Source organism: Balaenoptera musculus, chromosome 10 (genome assembly GCF_009873245.2).
Source record: "Balaenoptera musculus isolate JJ_BM4_2016_0621 chromosome 10, mBalMus1.pri.v3, whole genome shotgun sequence".
In the NCBI taxonomy this organism is placed as follows: domain Eukaryota; kingdom Metazoa; phylum Chordata; class Mammalia; order Artiodactyla; family Balaenopteridae; genus Balaenoptera; species Balaenoptera musculus.
This window is the reverse complement of record NC_045794.1, coordinates 53,287,124-53,309,385: the sequence shown is the minus strand read 5'-3', so window position 1 is coordinate 53,309,385 and position 22,262 is coordinate 53,287,124. Positions and strand designations below refer to the sequence as shown.

At 37.5% G+C, this 22,262-nt stretch overlaps 1 protein-coding gene across 1 annotated transcript; it reads left to right on the top strand.

Moving 5' to 3' along the window:
• The first annotated feature begins 1,446 nt into the window (after positions 1-1,446).
• On the top strand, positions 1,447-22,095 carry TMBIM4 (transmembrane BAX inhibitor motif containing 4). The gene is made up of 7 exons (XM_036865364.1): positions 1,447-1,626; positions 10,124-10,232; positions 11,592-11,697; positions 12,953-12,986; positions 15,311-15,428; positions 19,473-19,518; positions 20,048-22,095. Exons 1-7 carry the CDS (start codon positions 1,530-1,532, stop codon positions 20,252-20,254), a joined length of 717 nt encoding a protein of 238 aa, XP_036721259.1. The 5' UTR covers positions 1,447-1,529; the 3' UTR covers positions 20,255-22,095.
• The last annotated feature ends 167 nt before the right edge of the window (positions 22,096-22,262 follow it).

The window sequence follows — 22,262 nt, the reverse complement described above, 5'->3', positions numbered from 1 at the left end:
TTCCGAGTCCAACTCTGGTTAGTTCTATATAATAAATCCTATTATGACTTTATATTAAAATGAGTAATGTGTTTTTGAAATGCCTGTAAAATCATAAAAGGTAAGTTTTTTTTGCTTGTCTTTATGGAAATGAGGTTAGTTCCTTTTTTTCGTTATTTATTTTATTTTATTTATTTATTTTTGGCTGCATTGCTGTGCGTGGGCTTTCTTCTAGTTGTGGTGAGTGGGGGCTACTCCTCTCTGCGGTGCATGGGCTTCTCATTGCAGTGGCTTCTCTTGTTGTGGAGCAGGGGCTCTAGGCACGCAGGCTTCAGTAGTTGTGGCACACGGGCTCAGTAATTGTGGCTCGCGGGTTCTAGAGCGCAGGCTCAGTAGTTGTGGTGCACGGGCTTAGTTGCTCTTCAGCATGTGGGATCTTCCTGGAGCAGGGCTCGAACCTGTGTCCCCTGCATTGGCAGGCAGATTCTTAACCACTGCGCCACCAGGGAAGCCCAGAGTTTAGTTCTTTAGACAAAAGCTTCCAATAATATCAAGTTTAAGGATTTAGTTTCAGAATATGACCGTTCCACAGCTATTCTGAGTTCTACTTGCTAAGTCTTTTGAGTGTTATGGTTAAAGTGAGGATGGCAAATGTGGGTGTATCAAAGTAAATGCGTCAAAAAAATTCCAAGGGATCCTGGGATGATATTACTCTGTGTATATCTACACCTCATCTTTGTACTGGAATGACAGCAATACCATGAATATTCACTCTGATCCATCGTGTTTGCCACCATCATTTCTTTTATTAGTACAGCAACATCCCTTCTTCCCTGGCTGTGGTCATGACTCTACAATGTATTCTACATTTGGCAGAGAGTGATCTGGCCTTTATCTATTCAGCCTCATACTTTGCCATCTGTGCCCTACTCAAACTGAGCTTTGCTCCCTGCTCCCCGCCGCTTTGCAGATGTTGGTCCCTTGAGAACCTACCTACATCACTCCACTCTTCCCTGGTTGGCTCCGACTTGTCTTCCAGGATTAAACATTATCTCATTAAGAAAGCCTGGTTTACAGAAAGTGCTCAATAATTTTAGGGATTGTTATTATTAAAAATAGTGTAAATAAAATCAACTATACTTCATTAAAAATAATGTAATTAAGTGTCTCCCTAGTGTGATTATTGACAGAGTATATGAATGAGATGGGTATTTGTTGAAAGGAAGGATGAATGCGACTTCGCTTTTATCACTTTTAGCAACTGTCCAGGTCAGAAGATTTAAGAAGCTTGTGGAGGAAAATCTGAGAAAACCTTCACTTCAGATGACGCCGAGAATGTAACTCGTTTTCTCTCCCACCCTCAAATGAAGCCATCTCCTTTTTCTCAGCCTAACTTAAGTTTTGAGGTGAGATCATCGATTAGTTGGGGCTTGGCTCGGCCGCAGCCGCTCGGCTAGTTGGGGCTGGACCGCTTCCTCCGGAAGTGGCTTGGAGGCTGTTGTGCTGGCGTCGTCTCAGCTCGGAAAGGTGGTTGGGTGTGCCGTTCGGACATGGCGGACCCTGACCCTCGCTATCCCTGCTCCTCCATCGAGGACGACTTCAACTATGGCAGCTGCGTGGCCTCCGCCAACGTGCACATCCGAATGGGTACGTCGCCGGGCCCGTCCCGGCCGCCCCTAGTCGGTCCCGCCGCGCCGCCGGCCTCTGAGGCGAGCATCCTCACCGGCCGGGCTCGGGGGAGAGCGCCGGTGTCCTGGGGTACAGAGGGCAGACTTTCCTTCTCCTGCCGGCCCCGCCGGCTGGGAGGAAGAGCGTTCTCCCTCCGCAGGGGCTCAGAGGGAGAGGAGGTGGTCCCCCAGCTGTGCGCTCAGAAACCTGAACCCATCGTGCCTTAAATCCTGTCTTCGGTGGAGAAGGGGACAGTTGAAAACCTCAGTAGCCTGAATGTGGCATCTTTCAGTTAAGAGAAACCTAGGGTTATTTTTTCGGTTAAAATAAGTTTATTATGTGATCATCGTGACGTACCCGTGAATGGAGTTATCTGCTTGGATGTTTTTGGTTTAGGGGGTGTGAACTTGTTTCCAGGTTCCATGTCCTTGTCTTCTTTGCTGGATTGTAAGAACTGTGAGGGCAGGGACCGTATCTATCTTGTTTACTGTTTTCTCTCTGCAGGACGTAAAACTCAACATAGGTGTGAGTATTGTTGAGGCAGTTGCTGGGAATGGAAGTTTCCTAGGTCAGTCAAAATGCCATGTTAGTTATAAGTTATTATGTAATATCCAGCGGGTAGAAATTATTTTGAATTTAAAATGCTCAGCTTCATGTAAGTGGAATTCATTGTCCGCTCTAGTTCAGCCAATTGATCACAGAAGCTGCAGCAGATTTTCATCCTATCCGGCAGCTGGAACTTGTTCTGGGAGAGGACTTATGAAGCGCTCACGCGCTAAGAATCTTGATCTGTGTTTCTGGAAGTGAATTTTGGAACTATTTTGGCAATAGAACTCAGTTTTTTTAATAAAAAAAATTTTAAATTGTGGTAAAATACATACAGCATTAAAAATTTAGCATCTTAACCATTTTTAAGTGTACAGTTCAGTGTGTAGTGTTAAATATATTCACATTGTTATGCAACTAATCACCAGAACTTTTTCATCTTGCAAAACTGGAGCTCTGTACCCATCAAACAACTTGCCACTTTCCCCTCTCCCGAGCCCCACCACTCTACTTTTTTGTTTTATGAATTTGACCACTCTAGATAACTTCATATGAGTGGACTCATACAGTATTTGTCTTTTTGTGACTAGTATATTTCAATTAGCATATTTTCAGGGTGTGTTCATTTTATAGCATGCGTCAGAGTTTCCTTTTTAAGGCTGAATGATTTTCCATTGTATTATTTGTATATGAGGAAAGTACAATTTTCCATTGTATTACTTCTATTATTGCACCCTCACCAACACTGAGATCATCAAACCTTTTAGTATCTGGCAATCTGGTAGATCAGGGGTTGGCAAACATTTTCTACAAAGGGCCAAATGCTAAATATTTTCAGCTTTGTGGGTTCTAAGGACACTGTGGCACAGCTCTGCCATCGTGGTGCAAGAGCAGCTATAGAGGACACACATGTGACAGTGTGACTGTGCCCAGTAACGCCTACAAGGTCAGGTGATGTGCTGGGTTTGTCCCTTAGCTGTAGTTTACTGACTCTTGTTGTGGGTACAACATGTTATCTTATTTTAATCTACATTTCTTTAGGTGAGTGAAGGTGAGCGTTTTTCTTTGTTTACGCAACTTTATTGGGCTCCCTACCAATATTAGGGATATAGCAGTAACCAGATAATATTTCAGTTCTCTAGAGTTGTTATTTGGGTGGAGGAGTAGGGGAGATAGACCCTAAAGAGTCAAGCAAACAAATAGACTACTAACAGTGCTAAGTTCCCTGAAGAAAAGAAACAGTGATGGAGTAGACACTAGGGTCTAGAATAGCAGCAATTTTAGTTCAGGAACGGCCAGGAAAAGAACTCTTAAAGGAGATGGCAGTTGTGTTGTATTGGAAGGAGCTAGCCAGGTGTATTAGTTATCTATTGCTTTATTAAAAATTACCCCAAATTTTAGACACTTAAAACAACACATAGTTATTACCTCACACAGTTTCTGAGAGTCAAGAATCTGGGAGAGGTTTAGCTAGGTGGCTCTGGCGCAGGGTGTCTCGAGAGTCCACCCAAGCTGTGGGCTGGGGCTGCAATCAGCTAGGGCTCGACTGGTCTGGAGGATCCGCTTCCTGGAAACCTCATTCATGCAGATGTTGACCGAGGCCTTAGTTCTTTGCCACATGACCTTTCCATAGGCTGCATGAGTGTCATGGGCATGGTGGCTGGCTTCCTCAAGAGCAGGCAATCCGTGAGAGACCATCGAGGAAGCTGCAGTGTCTTTTATGACCTAGTCATGGCAGTCCCACACACCATCACATCTTCCTTATTGTATTTATTAGAAGCAAGTTCCTAAGTCCAGTCCACATTCAAGGGGAGGGTATTTAGGCTCACCTTTTGAAGATGTGTCAAAGAACCTACAGGCATATTTATTTCCCTCTGGCTACAAATTATTTTTCTTTCTTCCACATGCAAGCTAAGACCCTCCAAAAGTCTTATCCTATTATAACATCAGCTCAAAGTTCAGAATCTTGTCATCTAAAGGTATGGATGAGGCTCCTTGGGTATGGTTCCTTAAGTATAGCTCCTCTGAGTACATTTCCTCTCAGACTCTGTGGAACTAAAGAATTTTTTAATTACCTGTATCCACACACCCAACATCCAAAGGTAAGGTAAGCATAATTTGGTGGTATTTTTGCCAATAAAATTCTTCAAAAACTTTGTGGGTCTCCTGTGATTCTTACTGAGGTTCACTCCATTAAATAAAAACCACACCCAAATGTGTTAGAGTGAGTTTTGGCTGAGACTGATGAGTGACTATTTCCTCAAGCCTCTCAGAAGCCCTATTGTTTGAATGATTTTTTCTGAAGTACAATGTGGGATATTTGTGGGGTTCGTTTTGTTTTCTTTTTGGCCGCACCACGCGGCATGCGGGATCTTAGTTTCCTAACCAGGGCTGGAACTTGTGCGACCTGCAGTGGAAGCGCAGAGTCTTAACCACTGGACCGCCAGGGAAGTCCCTTTGTGAGGTTCTAACAAAGGATTTTATAATCACATGCTGTGTCATCTCTTGCATTTTAATATGAGCAGCGAGAAGGCAGCAAGTGCATGCTCTGTCTGGAAATCTCCTTACTTTGATCACCACTTCATCAGGCACATTTTCTACTTTCCATGTTCCCACAGGTGACAGTGTTGCTAAATTTTTTGCCAGTACATAACAAGGATTCTGTTTCCTCCAGTTTCCGTAAGATTTTCCTCTCTTTAAGTCCTTACCCACAGCCTCCGTAAAGGCGTCATCCTTCTATAGTTTCTTCAAGGCTCTTTGAGCTTTTACCGCAAAGACCTACCCACTTCTACCCACTACCTGGTTCCAAAGCCTCTAACATATTTGAGGTTTTTGGTACAGCAGCATCCCACTTCCAGGTACCAAAATCTGTATTAGTCTTTATTGCTGTGTAACAAATTACCACAAAACTTAGTGGCTTGAATAAATGTTTATTATCAGTTTCTAGGAGCCAGGGAGCCGAGAGATTCTAGCTCAGGATTTGTCATAGGTGTAGTCAGGATGCTGGCTGAGGCTGCAGTCGTCTGAAGTCCTGACTGGTGGTGAAGGCTGCGCTTGCAGGAAGGCTCACTCACATCGCTGTTAGCAGAAGGCTTCAGTTTCTCACTGGCTGTTGGCAGGAGACCTCACTTTCTCATGGATCTTTCCAGAGGGCTGCTTGAGATTCCTCACAGCATTGGCAGCTGGCTTCTCCTACAGTGTTCATTCTCAGTGGGGACAGTATTGCCTCCAAGAGGGTGAAAATTGGTTCCTGAGGTGGAGAGCAAAAAATCTCAGGTATTTCAATGGCTTGTAGCCTTCCAAAGAGTTGTGATACATAAACATATGTACAGTATATTTGTGGCATTAAATTTTTTTTTTTTAATTTGGCCACGCCACGTGGCTTTTGGGATCCTAGTTCCCCGACCAGGGATTGAACCTGGGCCCTCAGCAGTGAAAGTGTGGAGTCCTAACCACTGGACCGCCAGGGAAGTCCCTGTGGCATTAAAATTTTATTGGAGGACTGTTAGGATAAAAACGTTCAGAAGGCTTCTTAGATGGGCAATGACAAAAAAAGGTTGATAAACGCTGCTCTAGAGCAAGTGATCTAAGAAAGAGCAAGTAGGTATAGCCATATTGCCTTAAAAATTTTTTTATTGAGGTATAGTTGACAGGTGTTGCCTTTTATGACTTAGAAATAATACACACTGCCACTTCTGCCTTATTCTTTTTGTTAGAAGTGAGTCACTTGAAGGGAGTGTCACAAGTTAAACCATCATTTCATGTAAAGAATGATAAGGGCATTTCAGGCAGAGGAAACAGCAAGGGCAAAGGCCCAGAAGCAGGAAGGATTTGGCATGTTTGGGGAACAGAAAGGTGGCTAGTGAGGGTAATGCATGGTGAGGAAAAGGAAGAGTAGTATGAGATGAGGTTAGAGACGTTCCATATCATGTAGGGCCTGTAGGCCTCATAGAATCTTCAAAATTTTATTCTAAGTTTAAGGGAAACCATTAAAAGTAGTTAAGCAGGAAGTCACGTGATATGGATTACTTTACAAAAAGATTGCTGACAGCTGTGGAGAATGGGTTGGGACTACAGGTGGGACCAGTGAAAGCGTAGAGCCCAATTAGAAGGCTGCTCTAACAGTCCAGGGGAGAGATCATAAGACTGGAGAGGCGCAGAGGAGACCAAAGAGGTGGTCGACTTTGCAGGTGGAAGCTATGGTAGTTGTTGATGGATTGGGAAAAGGGAGGGGAATGAGAGATGACTCCTACATTTTTGGCTTGGGGGATGTTGGTGCTGGTTACAGATTGGGTAGAAATGAAGAGTTCCTGGTTTAGCCTGTTAAGTTTGAGTAGAAAGGGGAGAAGTAGAAGGGGAGAAATTAGGACTCAAAAAAAAAAGAAAAAAATTGAAAGATTGCTGTTTGGCTTGTTTTCTTTTCATATCAGATCTTTTATTTTTCCCTGTGAGCTGCGTATGTATATCTTTTGCCACTTTTTATGTTAGTTATTCAAAATGGGTGTCAGGTGTTACTTTTTGTGAGATTTGATTTAAGTTCTCGTTTTTGAAGAGTATAGAAAAGCTGTGATCTAGAGTATCTGCATAAGGATTATTTTTATGATGAATTTATTGGCTTAGTATAGGTTTCTTTTTTTTTTTTTTGATTTATTTTATTTTTGGCTGCATTGGGTCTTCATTGCTGCGTGTGGGCTTTCTCTAGTTGCGGCGAGCGGGGGCTACTCTTCATTGTGGTGCATGGGCTTCTCGTTGCGGTGGCTTCTCTTGTTGCGGACCATGGGCTCTAGGTGCACGGGCTTCAGTTGTGGCTCGCGGGCCCTAGAGCGCAGGCTCAGTAGTTGTGGCGCACGGGCTTAGTTGCTCCGCGGCATGTGGGATCTTCCTGGACCAGGGCTTGAACCCGTGTCGCCTGCATTGGCAGGTGGATTCTTAACCACTGCGCCACCAGTGAAGCCCCCTGCATAGGTTTCTTTAAAATGTTTTTCTGTTACAAAAGTAATAAATATTTATTGGTGATATATTAAAAAAACACAGATTAACAAAGAACTGAACATGGAAATCACCTTCAGTCATACTGCCCAAAGAAAACCATTATTAACACCTTCACTTGTATTCTTTCAGTCTTTTATCACATATGCACTTGTGCACACGCACATGTACAAATAAACATTAAACACACTGTTTTGACTGTAGAACAGGTCCATAAAATGTTAAGGATTAACATTGACTTTCACTGCTTAACTGAGAATATATATTATGTGCAATGGATTTGAGTTACATAAGGTACATTGTAGGGTATCAAAAGTAAAGAATATGATTTTTTTACAGTCCAGAAAATCCCTTGGGGGAATAATGGTTTGACCTTTGGTTTAGAATTAAATTTGCAGAAACATAGCCCAAATAACATTGTCTATGGCAGATTCTTTGCTTTTGTGAAAAAGGCGGAAACGACTTCCCAAAGCTTGCAGACATCAGGGCCTTTTTAAGAAAGTAAGTTGTAGATTGGTTGTGGAAATGAACACTATTTATCTCCTTTTTGTTCAAGATTACCTCTGCCAAAGTAGGACTGATTCTCACTGTGAATCAGTGACTGATTCTCACTGTGACTGTGAGTCACTGGTTACGATATACGTTCATTAAAACCTGCTTAAGACATGAGGAAAAACTCACTGTATGTTTTGGAAAGGGTGCCAGAAGGAAACACTGATTAAGATTTAATTGCAGGGCCTTTAAGAATTAAATCTTTAGTATTTATGAAAATTCCCTTATTCTTTTTTTTAAAAAATTAATTAATTAATTAATTAATTTTTGGCTGTGTTGGGTCTTCGCTTCTCTGTGAGGGCTTTCTCTAGTTGTGGCAAGTGGGGGCCACTCTTCATCGCGGTGCACAGGCCTCTCACTATCGCGGCCTCTCTTGTTGCAGAGCACAGGCTCCAGACGCTCAGGCTCAGTAGTTGTGGCTCACAGGCCCAGTCGCTCTGCGGCATGTGGGATCTTCCCAGACCAGGGCTCGAACCCGTGTCCTCTGCATTGGCAGGCGGATTCTCAACCACTGCGCCACCAGGGAAGCCCCCCTTATTCTTATAAAATATTTATTACTCGATATTTGGCAGACATGCCGTCAAAGCACTTCATCATTCCTTGAGGAACCAGGTCTTTGGTAGGAATTTTTTTTCAAAGAGAACATTTATCATATTCGCCTTGTCGTGAGAGTCAAGAGACAATATCACATCTTTTGTTGGGTAAAAGTCATTCAGTAGTGTTTTTCTTGCCTAAGAACAATGCTCTGTAGAAGTTATGTGGCTCCATTATTGTTTCAGAATAAGACCTTTTCCCTGACTGGCATTAATTCCCTCACTTTTCATTAATTCAATATAAGTTTATTTAAAAGCAAATAAAATTTAATGAGTACTTATTCTGTGCCAACTCCTTGGCTGGGTGCTAGGAGTATAAAAATGGATATTATTATCCTATTATTAGGGAGCTTTTTAGTCTTTATAGTCTAATAGTGAAAGACAAGTAGACTTATCACTATAAAATAAAGTGACTAGAAGTATATTTAGGGTCCCTTGGGAACATGAGGAGGAACATTTTATTCAGACAGGGGAACTGAGAAAGGCTGAATTTTTTTTTTTTAACATTTATTATTTATTTGTTTGGCTGCGTCGGGTCTTAGTTGCGGCCTGCGGGATCTTTTAGTTGTGGCATGCAGGCTCTTAATTGTGGCATGCCAGATCTAGTTCCCTGACCAGGGATCGAACCCAGGCCCCCTACAGTGGAAGTGCCGAGTCTTAACCAATGGACCACTAGGGAAGTCCTGAGAAAGGGAGAATCTTGAAAGATGATTAGCAGTTTGTTAAGGAAAGGTGGGAACTATTGTTAATGTTTTATTTCTGAAGCTGGTGGTGAGTTGGATGTTCACTGTATCATTTATGACATCTGTAGCTCAGAAGACGTTAATAAGTATTTTTAGATCATTAGGCCTTGGAGTTGATATATGGATGTCGGTAATATTTTGAAAGTAAGAATTTCTTATATAGAAACTAGAGGTAAAGGTACTAGAAGTGAGAAATAAAAATAGGTGAGTGAAAGTAAGTTTAAATATTGTTTGCCTTTTATGGAGAATTTCATTTTGGGGAAACATTTGTATTGCTTGGAAATTAAGATTTCTCTTTTAATTTTATATCTAACCATATGCTTTCTATTCCTGCTTTTCAGTTTCAACATAGCTTCGTTCTTTAAAATGTTCTGTTTTTAATCTTTTGCTTTGTTGTATGTTTTACAAATATGCATTTAATGTTTTCTTTTTATTTTGATGAAAGCATTTGTATTCTGGGCCATTAACTTAATTTTTTTTAAGCTCATGCTTCCTGGAGGATAGTTATCACTTAATATTTTTGATATTTTGGGAGGTGTTTTTGTTTTTGTTTTTAGTTTTAGTTACAGATTGCATTATTTGGATTAAGATTTAAAAAAGAGGGCTTCCCTGGTGGCGCAGTGGTTGAGAATCTGCCTGCTAATGCAGGGGACACGGGTTCGAGCCCTGGTCTGGGAAGATCCCACATGCCACGGAGCAGCTGGGCCCGTGAGCCACAACTACTGAGCCTGCGCGTCTGGAGCCTGTGCCCCGCAACGAGAGGGGCCGCGATAGTGAAAGGCCCACGCACCGCGATGAAGAGCGGTCCCCGCACCGCGATGAAGAGTGGCCCCCACTTGCCGTAACTAGAGAAAGCCCTCGCACGAACCGAAGACCCAACACAGACAAAAATAAATAAATAAATAAATAAAGTAGCTATAAAATTTAAAAAAAAAAAAAAAATTTAAAAAAGAATTCATATAACAATTTAATGTTTCTAAGAAGAAATTTGATCTTGCTGTTCTCTGATAAATGCTTAAGAAAATAGTCATGTGTAACTTTTTTCTCTTTCAGCCTTTCTAAGAAAAGTCTACAGCATCCTTTCTCTGCAAGTTCTCTTAACTACAGTGACATCCACGTTTTTTTTATACTTTGATTCTATACGGACATTTGTTCATGAAAGGTAAGGTAATGACATGGTTCTGAATCATTTTCAGCCGTTGCATATCACTGAAAGGGCATAATATGAGCAGTTAGGGGTTTTTTTCTATTAACTTTTAAGGTTAGAACGTAAAAAAGGTTCATTATTAACTCTTGTAAATAAGTTTTGATAAGGAAAATGTTCTACAATATGGTATTTACCTCTAAACTTTTTAGCTTAATTTCATAGGGTTAGATCCTCATCTCCTGGAATAGTATTAAGAATTTTTTACTGTGTATGCAGTTTTTTTAAGTCTTAGTTTTTTGCGTGTTTATTAGACTTATGCCCTGTCCCCAAAGCCCAAGACAGTGCTTGAAAAGTAAAGGTACTTAAAAAAAGTTTAACTTACCTTAGTGTTGGTTCACAGCTAGGAAAATTTCACTGAAAAGTTTTCAAAGGAGTTCCATATGATTCATCCCTAATTTGTTTAAGATCTGACCTCCAAAATAATTATTTCCACGGCTAAAAGTAATATAGGTTCTTTATATTAAAGGAAAGGAAAAGTAGAGAATGAATATTTTCTTAGAAGTAGATAATTTCTATTCTAAGAAAGGGGAATCTTGAACTTTTAGTTTGCTATTTGGAGTAAAGTTCTTTAATTTAAATTACAGCTATATAGTAAATACCCTAAAAAAAGTAGTTAGGTATAAAATTGGTTTATTATTTAATAGTTTTTATGTATTGTATTTTAGTTTAAAAAAGCAGTATGCTAATTGCAAAAATTATTCAAGTATGTTAGAAGTTCATGAGGTAAAAAGGCTAAGTCTTCCCCATTCATTGTGGGGAAGATTCTTCTTTTTGTTTTTTTAAAATTAATTTATTTTTGGCTGCGTTGGGTCTTTGTTGCTGCTCACGGACTTTCTCTAGTTGCAACGCATGGGGGCTACTCTTTGTTGCAGTGTGTGGGCTTCTCATTGCAGTGGCTTCTCTTGCGGAGCCTGCGGGCTTCAGTAATTGTGGCATGTGGGCTCAGTAGTTGTGGTTCACAGGCTCTAGAGCGCAGGCTCAGTAGTTGTGGTGCACGGGCTTATTGCTCTGAGGCATGTGGGATCTTTCCGGACCAGGGCTCGAACCTGTGTTCCCTGCATTGGCAGGCGGATTCTTAACCACTGCGCCACCAGGGAAGTCCCTGTGGGGAAGATTCTTTGTCTTCCTGCTCCTCCCCATCTCACAGTCCTCAAATTTACCCCATGGAAAAATAATTTCTTTTGACAGTTTGGTGTAGATCCTTTCAGATTTTTTTTTTCCTGTACTTTCACAAATACATAGACAAATTTTATTAAATTGCATAAAACTATAGTATTTTTTAACTTGAGAATGATTTAATTTTTTGTCTTTCAGTCCTGCCTTAATTTTGGTGTGTGCCCTTGCATCTTTGGGTTTGATTTTCGCCTTGACTTTAAACAGACATAAGCATCCCCTTAACCTATACCTGCTTTTTGGATTTGTGAGTACTTTGGCAATATCTGTTCCTTTAACATTTATTCCTGAGTTTTAAATTTATTTATTTAATTGAATGCATATACATATGTTACAGTAACAGAACGAAATTAATGAGTTTTTTAAAAAAATTCAAGGCTTTACCTTTATGATAATCTTCTATCAGATAAAATCTAACTAGAGTAAGCATGTAAAACAAAGACATGTAATTAAGGGGAAAGAGAAGCTAGAGGATGAAGCTCAATATCCCTAACTCTTATTTAGGATATGAGTTTAGCTACTTTTGACATGGCTTAAACAATGACAAAATAACAATGGCTTAAACAAGGTGGTTTACTTCTCTTTCATATAAAAATCTGAGTGACTGTTTAGGGAACTTCTCAGGGGCCCATTCATCTGCTATGGTTCAGACATTTCTAAAGTGTTGCATGGTATAAGATAGCTCACCACCATATCTACATTCTATCCATTTATTTAAAAAAATGAAGAGAGAAAGGAGAGAGCAAGCCTTTTTGCTTTTTGAAGTTGTATGCCTCTCTGCTCACATTCTGTTGACTAGAATATAGTCTTGTGACCAGATCTAGCTGCAAGGGAGGCTGAAAAATGTAATGATTAATCTGAACAGTTGTGTGTTGAAGCAAAAATTCTGTTACTAAGGAAGAAAGAAAAAAAAGAATATTCAGAGACAGTTTCAAGACTCTGCCACACCAAAGTACTACTTAAATATTTTATTCTTCCTGTGTTTGTTTGTGTGAGGTAGTGAGGTTTTTATAAATGTGCATATGATTTGCAGTTTCATTTTTATTTACATTGTAGTGAGTGAGAAAAATAGAATTTTCTGTATTACTTTTAGAATCTTCCTGTTACAGATATGAAAAATCTAGTTGAGTTCAAGGAGTAATGGGATCACAGTTAGAATCTAAATATTCTCACAGGAGTTCCCTGGCGATCCAGTGGTTAGGACTTGGTGTTTTCACTGCCGTGGCCTGGGTTCAGTCCCTGGTCAGGGAACTAAGATCCTGCAAGCTGTGCTGCACAGCCAAAAAAAAAAAAAGAATTCTGAATATTCTCACTTAATACATTGAGGTCTCATTTTCATTATGGTGGGCTTATTATCTGTCCCATATACTTCACAAGGCTGCTCTGAAGCTCAAATGAGATCATGCATATGGAATCACATTGAACTCCTGGAAATTAGAACATGTACATAACATAGTATAAATTTTACATGCACCTATGTAATTTCAATTTCTTTTTCTTAGACACTGTTGGAAGCTCTGACTGTGGCCTTCGTTGGTAAGCCATTAATTGTGCTTCCATATGTTACAGTAACTTTTTAATGTGGGTAAATGTTTTGGATAAAAACGTGTTTGGGGCTAAAGCTTACCATCATGGAATGTCATATTAAAAAATATGGCATAGGATGAAGAATTCCTAAAATATAAGCAAAAATTAAATGTTTATGTAGTTAACTGAGTTTAGAGGAAGTGGAAAAGAATTAGGAAAACAATAGGAATAAGAACAATATTCATTTTGTTTATCCATTTGTGAAAATAAGACAACCATAGCTAATCTTTTCCCTTATTTAAAGGGAGCTTAGAAGAACTGATAACATGTTTGGAGCCATGTACTTTCATCACATAAGCTCAGTATCTCAAATTGTCTGCATTGAACTGTGCTTTATTATTATATCCTCATATTTTATCAAATGGCACTACAAGAAACTGTTCATTTCTGTTTTGTATTTTGTGTTAAATATAATTTAAAAGGAAGTATCTGTTATAGTTACTAGATGTACTCTATGTAATGCCTCAGGTAAAAAGTTTTGTGATTTATTAACAATAAAAATTCTGATTGACTCAAAATGATTAATCTGGCGTACTAAAAAGATCAGAATTGACTATTACTCTCAATAACAGTATATTGTTGATCCTTATTGTTAATATAGTTATCTCTTCCTATTTTGTCATTACTGTTTTTAACTTTTTTATGCCAGTTTTATTGAATCTATTTTTTGGTAATTCATCTCTTTTATAAAAGAATCAGAATATAAATAATAATAACAACTAAAAAAATAGGATTGAAATTTCTCAGCATAGAAAGGAAGTATTATTAATATTTACTTATTATTAGTGTTATTATCTATTAATGTTACTTACTATTAATGTTACTATCAAGTCCATCTCTGTCATCTCTGGCTCCCACCATTGGTAAGGGATGTAGGAGAGAGATTTATTTCAGGGTTATTGGAATCCACCTAATCTTACACTGAAATTTCTAATGAGAAGCAAAAGTGATTTCATGGTTTACCTTTTCTTTGTTCATCTTCCTAACCCTGTAATGGCATAAGTAGAGAAAGTCCAATTAGTTAGCATTTAGGAATAGAAAGAACTGGATAATTAATCCCCCTCAAATTAAAAATTACTTAAATGGTTTTGGGTTCAAAGTACTTAATTTCCTTTAAAGAGGTTATAATTTAGTATTCTGTTAAAATGTTAAGCAGTTGTATTACAGTAGCCATAGTCAATCCAGATGGTCATTCTAAAACTTCAGAAGGGAATTCGATATATATTCAGTAAACCCCCAATAACGTACTCCAAGATAATGCAGATTTGGATATAAAGCAATTAGTGGTTGGTTTTTGTTCCCTATGGTGTTGGTAAATGGCAGACAGCCCCAGACAGCCCCAATATTTTTCTTGCCTGGGAATTCCCAGCCAGCCACAGGACCCAGAACCATCCCTACTGATATATATATATATATTTTTTTCAACTTTTAATTTTATATTGGCGTATAGTTGATTAACAATGTTGTGTTAGTTTCAGGTGTACAACAAAGTGATTCAGTTATACATATACATGTATCTATTCTTTTTCAAATTCTTTTCCCAATTAGGTTGTTATAGAATATCCTATTGATATTTAAGTCAGAGTTGACAGTCACCACTGTCAACTATGGTGATAAACTGCAGTGGGGACAGAAATGGGTGAGAATCATTTCACCATATCCCCCAAACTCCTAAACCAACTAGCTGTGTGATACCTCTCTAGTCATTTCTTTAACTTCATAATAACGTGACCCCTTATGTTGTATATTTTGGAGCCTGTTTATTGCACTATGGGTGTGGTTTTACTGTACCAGTATTGAAGACTGAATAAAGAATCTTTCCATAATTGTTTTTATTAGCAAGTAGTACAGGACAAAATAAGGCATTTCTGTTATATGACAGAAAAAAAACTTTTTTTTTTTACATCCTCCCATACACTAATATTTCTTTTTTTAAAAAATTGAAGTATAGTTGATTTATAAAATTTTATTAGTTTCAAGTGTACAAAGAAACCAATACTTTTTTTTTTTAACATCTTTATTGGGGTATAATTGCTTTACAATGGTGTGTTAGTTTCTGCTTTATAACAAAGTGAATCAGCTATACATATACATATATCCCCATATCTCCTCCCTCTTGCGTCTCCCTCCCACCCTTCCTATCCCACCCCTCTAGGTGGTCACAAAGCACCGAGCTGATCTCCCTGTGCTATGTGGCTGCTTCCCACTAGAAAAAAACTTTTATATTGAGTATGTTTATATGTATTTTAAATCACTGTTTTGTAATTTTACAGTTACTTTCTATGACGTGTATATTGTTCTGCAAGCTTTTATACTGACTACTGCAGTATTTCTTGGTTTGACTGTATGTACTCTACAATCTAAGAGAGATTTCAGCAAATTTGGAGCAGGGTAAGTTATATATATCATGGTTATGATAGATAAGTATATTTAGTATTACCTAGTTTAGAGAGAAGTTCTATACTGTTAGCTTTGGATACTTTAAAAGTGGAGGGTAATGAGAGGTCATCCCTTTGAGTACTAGGGCCAGGCCCTACTCTCCCAGAGCATGCTAGGAGATGGAAAGTGGCTTTGAGTCTTTTGCTTCCCCCGTATTGAAAGGGAAGTGAATGCGAAAAAATTTAAGCCTTCTAGAGAGGCTAGGCTTGCATGCTTTATAAATGGTATGAAATTTACCTAAATTATTTAGATCTTTGTCTTAGCATAAATGTTACCAAATGTTACCATCTACATCTTTGTGGCAAAAGCAAGGTAATTGTGACCCAGGAATCTGCATGAACTTTAAAATCTTTTTGATCCATCTAAATTAACCTGTATCATTCTTCAAACTAATTAATATAGGGAATGATCCTTTTTATACTAGGATAATGGTACTGTATCACCCTCACCTTGATAAGAATGCATAGACTCTTTCCTCAGTTCACAATGGCCTTCTGTTGGCACATAATCACTCAAACACTTTCTGTTCTTTTTCCGGTTACAACACTAAAAATTTACAAGTGGTCTAGTTTTACAAAACTTTCTTTCCTCCCCCTTTTTTTCTGGTAATCCAGATTACCAGAAGTCTCTATGGGGGTAAAATATAGTTGGTCAGCCGACACTGACAATTGTGCAGGATGCTTATAGTTGTATTAGAATGGAGTTTGATTTAGGGAGAGGCAACATTATTTTTCCTTTCCTGTCTTATATGTATGTTGGGGGGGGATGTTTTTTATATATTTGTATGTTATATATGATTTATGCTGTATATGTAGTTTCTCTCTCTGCTTCTTCCCATCCCAATCTCCATATGCACCCCTTCCTCCCATCCACTCTACTATAGTCTCTAGAACTCCTTATATATCTTCCTTATATTTTAGCCTCTTCAGAATAAATTCTTTCTTCTTCCTTATCTCAGCTGAAAGTCGATTCCTCCCTGAGAACACTGCTCTCTAGCTGCTCATTCCCCCACACCCTACGTTGTTTGGGATGGGGGGTTAGTATTGAAAACTACTTCTGTCCCCTAATGCTCCTTTCATTATTCCTCAGCCTGCTGGACATTCATTGCTTTAAGGTTTATGCTGTCTGGCTATATGCTTCATACTCTTGCTCATTACTGTTACTCATTCCCTTTTTGGTCAAGCCTCCCTCATGCTTTAAAGATGTTAGCATCAAACTGCATTTTAGGCCCATCCATCACCTTGGCTTCTTGATATCTCTGGACCTCTTCTACTTCGGCAGCTTTCATCTTCCTGCCGTGTCCACATCGTAGACATCACATCGTAGTGATTGTCATCACTAGGGGTTGTTCCATTGCTGAAATCTTAAATATCAGTGTCTCATTTTCTTTCTTCACCTTCTGTCCTCTATTTCTTTCATTTCTTTACTCCCACAACACCTGTCTCCTATGCTTGTTCTTCAGCTACTGCTATTGCTATTATAAACCACTCTTCATCTCAGACCTAAGAGTCACATGTCTTCTACTTAACATCCATGAAATTCTGCCAGACTAACTTACTAGCTTACAAGTAGGTAAAATTTCAGTTGGTTTACAGTTCTTCATACCACCTTCCCCATACTCCTTGGTGCAGAAGCTTTGGAGTTTCCCTAGGGTTTAAGTATGAAAAAGCAGGTCCTGAGTCCTTTTCAATCCTGAAGGATCTATACGGTGAGGTGGCAAGATACATCAGTCTAACTTAAGTATACCAGATGTATCCAAGAAATTCTGTGGCCATTCCAGCAAGAAAACTGAGAGCTGGAATCTCACCATGCCCTTGATTCACCAAAGTGGATTATAATACTATGTATGTTTAATTTCTGATTTAATTCTTGTTAAAGAACATATTTTATATGATTTCAGTCTTTTGGCATTTATTGAGATTCATTTTATGATATCTTGGTAAATGTTCTTTGTGTACTATAGGAGAATGTATATTTTGCTGTTGTTAGATGAGTGTTTAATAAATGTCAATTAGGTCAAGTAGCTTGATAGCATTATTCAAGTCTTCTGCAGGCTTACTAATTTTCTGCCTGCTTATTCTGTCAGTTAATTTGAAAGTGGTGTTGAAATCTCCAACTACAAGTATGGCTTGGTTTGTTTCTCCTATTAGTTCTGTAAGTTTTGCTTCATGTTATTTGAAGCTCTGTTTTTATATGCATAAATATTCAGGATTGTATGTCCTCTTGATGATCCCCTTATCATCATGAAGGGGTTATCTCTGGTAATATTCTTGCCCTAAAATCTACTTTGTTAAGATAGCCACCCCAGCTTTCTATTGATTGTGTTAGCATGGTATATCTTTTTCCATCCTTTTATATTTAGCTTATTTGTGTCTTTAGAGTTAAAATCGTTTTCTCGCAGGCAGCATATGGTTGGATCTTACTTTTTGTCAAATCTGATCATCTCTGCTATTAATTGGCTTGTTTAGACCATTTATATTTAATGTGATTATTGATATGGTTGGACTTAAGCCTACTCTGTTGCCACTTGTTTTCTTTCTGTTTGTCCTATCTATTCTTTGTTACTTTGTTTCTTTTCTCCTCTTTTTCTTTTGGATTATTTAATTTCATTTATCTCCTTTATTAGTTATTAGCTGTAGTTCTTTTAAATAGAGGTTGCTCTAGGTTTTACAGTACACATCTTTAAATCATCATAGTCTGCCTTCAAGAATATACCATTTCATGCACAGTATATTTAGGTTGCTTCTCTTCTACCTTTGTGCTATTGTTGCCATAACTTAGTTCCACATATGTTATAAACCTCATGATACATTATTATTATTATTATTTTTGCTCTTTTATTTTTAAATCTTTGATTTAAAATATAGACAAAGCCTTTTATGTTCACCCACATATTTACTGTTTCTGTTCTCCATTTCTTTGTGTAGATCCAAATTTCCATCTAATATTTTTCTATCTGAGGGATGTCCTTTTAACGTTTCTTATAGTGCTGGTCTGTTGGTGTCAGCTTTTGAGTGTCTGCAAAAAAATCTTCATTTTACTTCTGTTTTTGAGAGTAATTTTTGCTGGTGCAGAATTCTAGGTTTGGGTTTTTTCTTACTTTCAATACTCTAAAGATGTCACTCCACTGTATTCTGGCTTGTGTAGTTCTGACAAGAAGTCTGCTTTTTTATCTTTGTGCCTCTGTACATAATATGTCTTTTATCCCCTAGCTACCTTTAACATTTTCTTCATAATTTTCAGTAATATGATTAACATTTTCAGTAATCTGATTATGATATTCCTTGGTGTGTTTTTGTCATGTTTCTTCTGCTTCTTGGATCTGTCAGTGTGAAGTTTTAATCAAATTTGGAACATTTTTGGCCATTATTTCTTCAAACATTTTTATGTTCCCCTTCTTTCTCCTCTCTGTTGAGACTCCAACTACATATTTGCTAAGCTTCTTGATGTTGTCCCACAGTTCACTGGTGCTCTGTTCATTTTTTTTTTCTAGTCTTTTTTTTCTCTGATTCATTCTGGTTAGTGTCTGTTGCTGTTTTCAGTTCAGTAATCTTCTTCAGTGTCTAAACTGTTGTTAATCCCAATCACTCTAATGGATATGCATGTTCACAGAATAATTTGTTATTGTTATTTGTTTAAAAATGCAATTTTGTTTCATTTGTTCATTTATAGATTTTCTAGAAGTTTTATAGCTCTAGAATTAAAATACTTCTAATGATTTTTAGCTTATATCAATATTTATGTTCCAATTGAAAACTTTAAAAATGATACTCTTAACTAGTTTTGTACACCATAAAAACAAATGTGGAATAGATACCTGTTCTTTCCATTTCTGGGTGTTCTACACTATTCATTGTACAGTAAAGAATTCTTACATTTCAATTATTCTTTGGCAAATATCAGGATGGATTTATTTCTTCAGAAAATGTTGAATGGGTTTACAAAGTTTTTTGGTTAGGAACAGTATTCTAAATTATTAATATTTTGTTTTTATAGACTATTTGCTACTTTGTGGATTTTGTGCTTGTCAGGAATCTTGAAGGTAAGTTGTTTTAGGATGGTAACTTGAAATATAAATAATCTCAAAAAGCTATAAGAAGCATCTTATGGTCAGACACTTGGTTATAATTATCTGGGAACATTTGTATGTAGAATGATTTTTAAATGACATTTTAAAAAATCAAGGTCTTATGCCAATATTATTGAAAGGAAGATGAATGAACAAATGAGTTAAATTACATAGAAAGAGGCCCTCACTTGTAATTGCTAACCTTCAAGTGGCACATGTAATTCTGAATAAGAAATATATTTTAAATTATTTATATTCGGAATGCTACTGTTCAAAGTCAGGTGGGTAATTTAATAAAAGGATATCCATTGGTTTATCCATTCACCCTTTCATACAACAGTAGTGGAACTGCCTTGCCTTTTTCTACTTTTAACATTTGTATTCAAAGTTGTACAGAATTATTAAATACATATGTAGAATATGTAACTTAAGAGCAAGTAACTTAAGTATTCTTAATGCTGTTTTTAAATATAAAATTATTATTTTAATCTCTTGCCTATAGTTATTTTTTTACAGTGAGACAGTGGAATTGGTCTTGGCTGCTATAGGAGCCCTTCTTTTCTGTGGATTCACCATCTATGACACACACTCCTTGATGCATAGGCTGTCACCTGAAGAGTATGTACTAGCTGCCATCAGCCTCTACTTGGATATCATCAATCTATTCTTGCACCTGTTGCGGGTTTTGGAAGCAGTTAATAAAAAGTGATTGAAAGCAGTATATAGAAACTGATTCATTAAGTAATAAAGTTTGAGATATAACTAACTATTAAATACTTTTAAGATTTTATTTGTATGCCATGTACTATATTATAAAGTATAAATCGCCTTTTACTAGGAGATTTTAATCTTATTTAGAAAGGAAAAAGTATAAAAGATAAATTCCAGAGAATTATTCAGTATTATAATAAAATTATATTAAAATGTTAATGACATTTCATTATAAAATGATATATTAAAAATTAAAATTCTGCTTGACATATTTTGACATAAAATTTAATTTAATATTATTAGTTTTTTAAAGTATAGGTTTCATTTAAAAATTATAGCAGTATACCAGTGACCAATGAAACTGGTAAATTCCTGACTGCATTAGTTGGCTAGGGTGTCATAACAAAGTACCAAAGCACCAAAGACTGCGTGGCTTAAACAGAAATTTATTTTATTACAGTTTTGGAGGTTAGAAGTCTGAGGTCAGGGTGTCAGCAGGGTTGGTTTCTTCTGAGGTCTCTCTCTTGGCCGGTAGATGGTCATCTCCGTCTTCACGTGGACTTCTCTCTGTACTTGTCTGTGTCCAAATTTCCTCATCTTATAAGGACACCAGTCATATTGGATTAGGGCCCATCCTAATGACCTCATTTTACTTTAATTACCTCTTTATAAAGATTCTATGTCCAAATACAGTCACATTCTGAGGTACTAGGAGTTAGGACTTTGCAGTGCTCCTGATGTTTGTGTCCCCCCAAATAATTTGTTGAAACCTAATGCCCACTTGTGCTGGTATGAGGAGGTAGGGCTTTTGGGATGTGCTTATTAGGTCATGAGGGTGGAGTTTTCATGAATGGGATTAGTGCTCTTATAAAAGAGACCCCACAGAGATCCCTTACTCTTTCTGCCACATGAGGTGACGGCGAAAAGACACAGTCTATGAACCAGGAAGAGGGCCTTTAAACTAGACACCAAATATGCCTGCTAAACTTCCCAGCCTCTAGAACTGTGAGAGAGAAATTTCTGTTGTTTATAAAGCACCCAGTCTCTAGTGTTTTGTTTTGGCTGCCCGAATAGACTGAGACAGACTTCATCATATGAATTTTCAGGGGATGCAACTCAGCACATAACACTAAGCATTAAACTATTAAACTGAAATAAATTAGTAGTATATAGATTTAGCCTTTGGTGAGTTTTAGATGTAAATTTGACTCCATCACTATCAATTAATTATTGAATACCCAGTTGCATAATGCTATGCTCAAGTTTAACATAGCATCATAGGTAAGAGAATTTAAATTGGAATCCGTACTAGGCAACTTACTGGTGATGTGACCTTTGGCAAGTTACTTATTCTTCCTTACTTACGTCTTTTACCTTATCTTTATAATGGGAATAATAACACCTACTTTATTGGCTGTTATAAGGATTAAATGAGATGGATATATCATATAAACTAAGTGCTTATTAATGTCAGCTGCTGTTATTAATTAATGTTATTGTTGGTCCAAAGGGAGAATGTACTGAATTGTGACCAGAGACAATAAGCAAATGCAGATTTGACATTTAAAAAAATGTAAAACAATACCATTTTTCATCCAGTAAATTATTGTTTGGTTTGGGAAATGTAGTTTCTTTAATAAAAATCGTGTAGACATGTAATTAATTTTTTTTAATGACAGGTAAACTTTTAAAGATTTGTCTTTCTGATATGACAAATGTTGTAATTTCTAAGAGTGTAAAGAGATCACAGGACCAAGAAGTTTGACAACCACTGGTGTATTTATTATGTTTTGTAAATTGACCATAGTTATTCATACATTCTTCTGTTAATGAATTTTATATGGTTCCTCCTTTTTTACTGTCACAATCAGTACTGCCATATGTACATCCCTGTGTGTGTCCCAGTGTGCATAGACATGAGAGTTTGCCTAGGTAGGGAATATACCTAGGAGCAGAATTGCTGAGTAAAAGGGCATATGCAACCTCAATTTTCTACAGCAAGTAAA

Bases quoted from the DNA above. Each gene is read 5' to 3' on its own strand.
- TMBIM4 (XM_036865364.1), top strand. From the start codon at position 1,530: ATGGCGGACCCTGACCCTCGCTATCCCTGCTCCTCCATCGAGGACGAC. The intron at 10,233-11,591 runs GTAAGGTAATGA...TTTGTCTTTCAG, and splicing joins CGGACATTTGTTCATGAAAG to TCCTGCCTTAATTTTGGTGT. The intron at 19,519-20,047 runs GTAAGTTGTTTT...TCTTGCCTATAG, and splicing joins GCTTGTCAGGAATCTTGAAG to TTATTTTTTTACAGTGAGAC.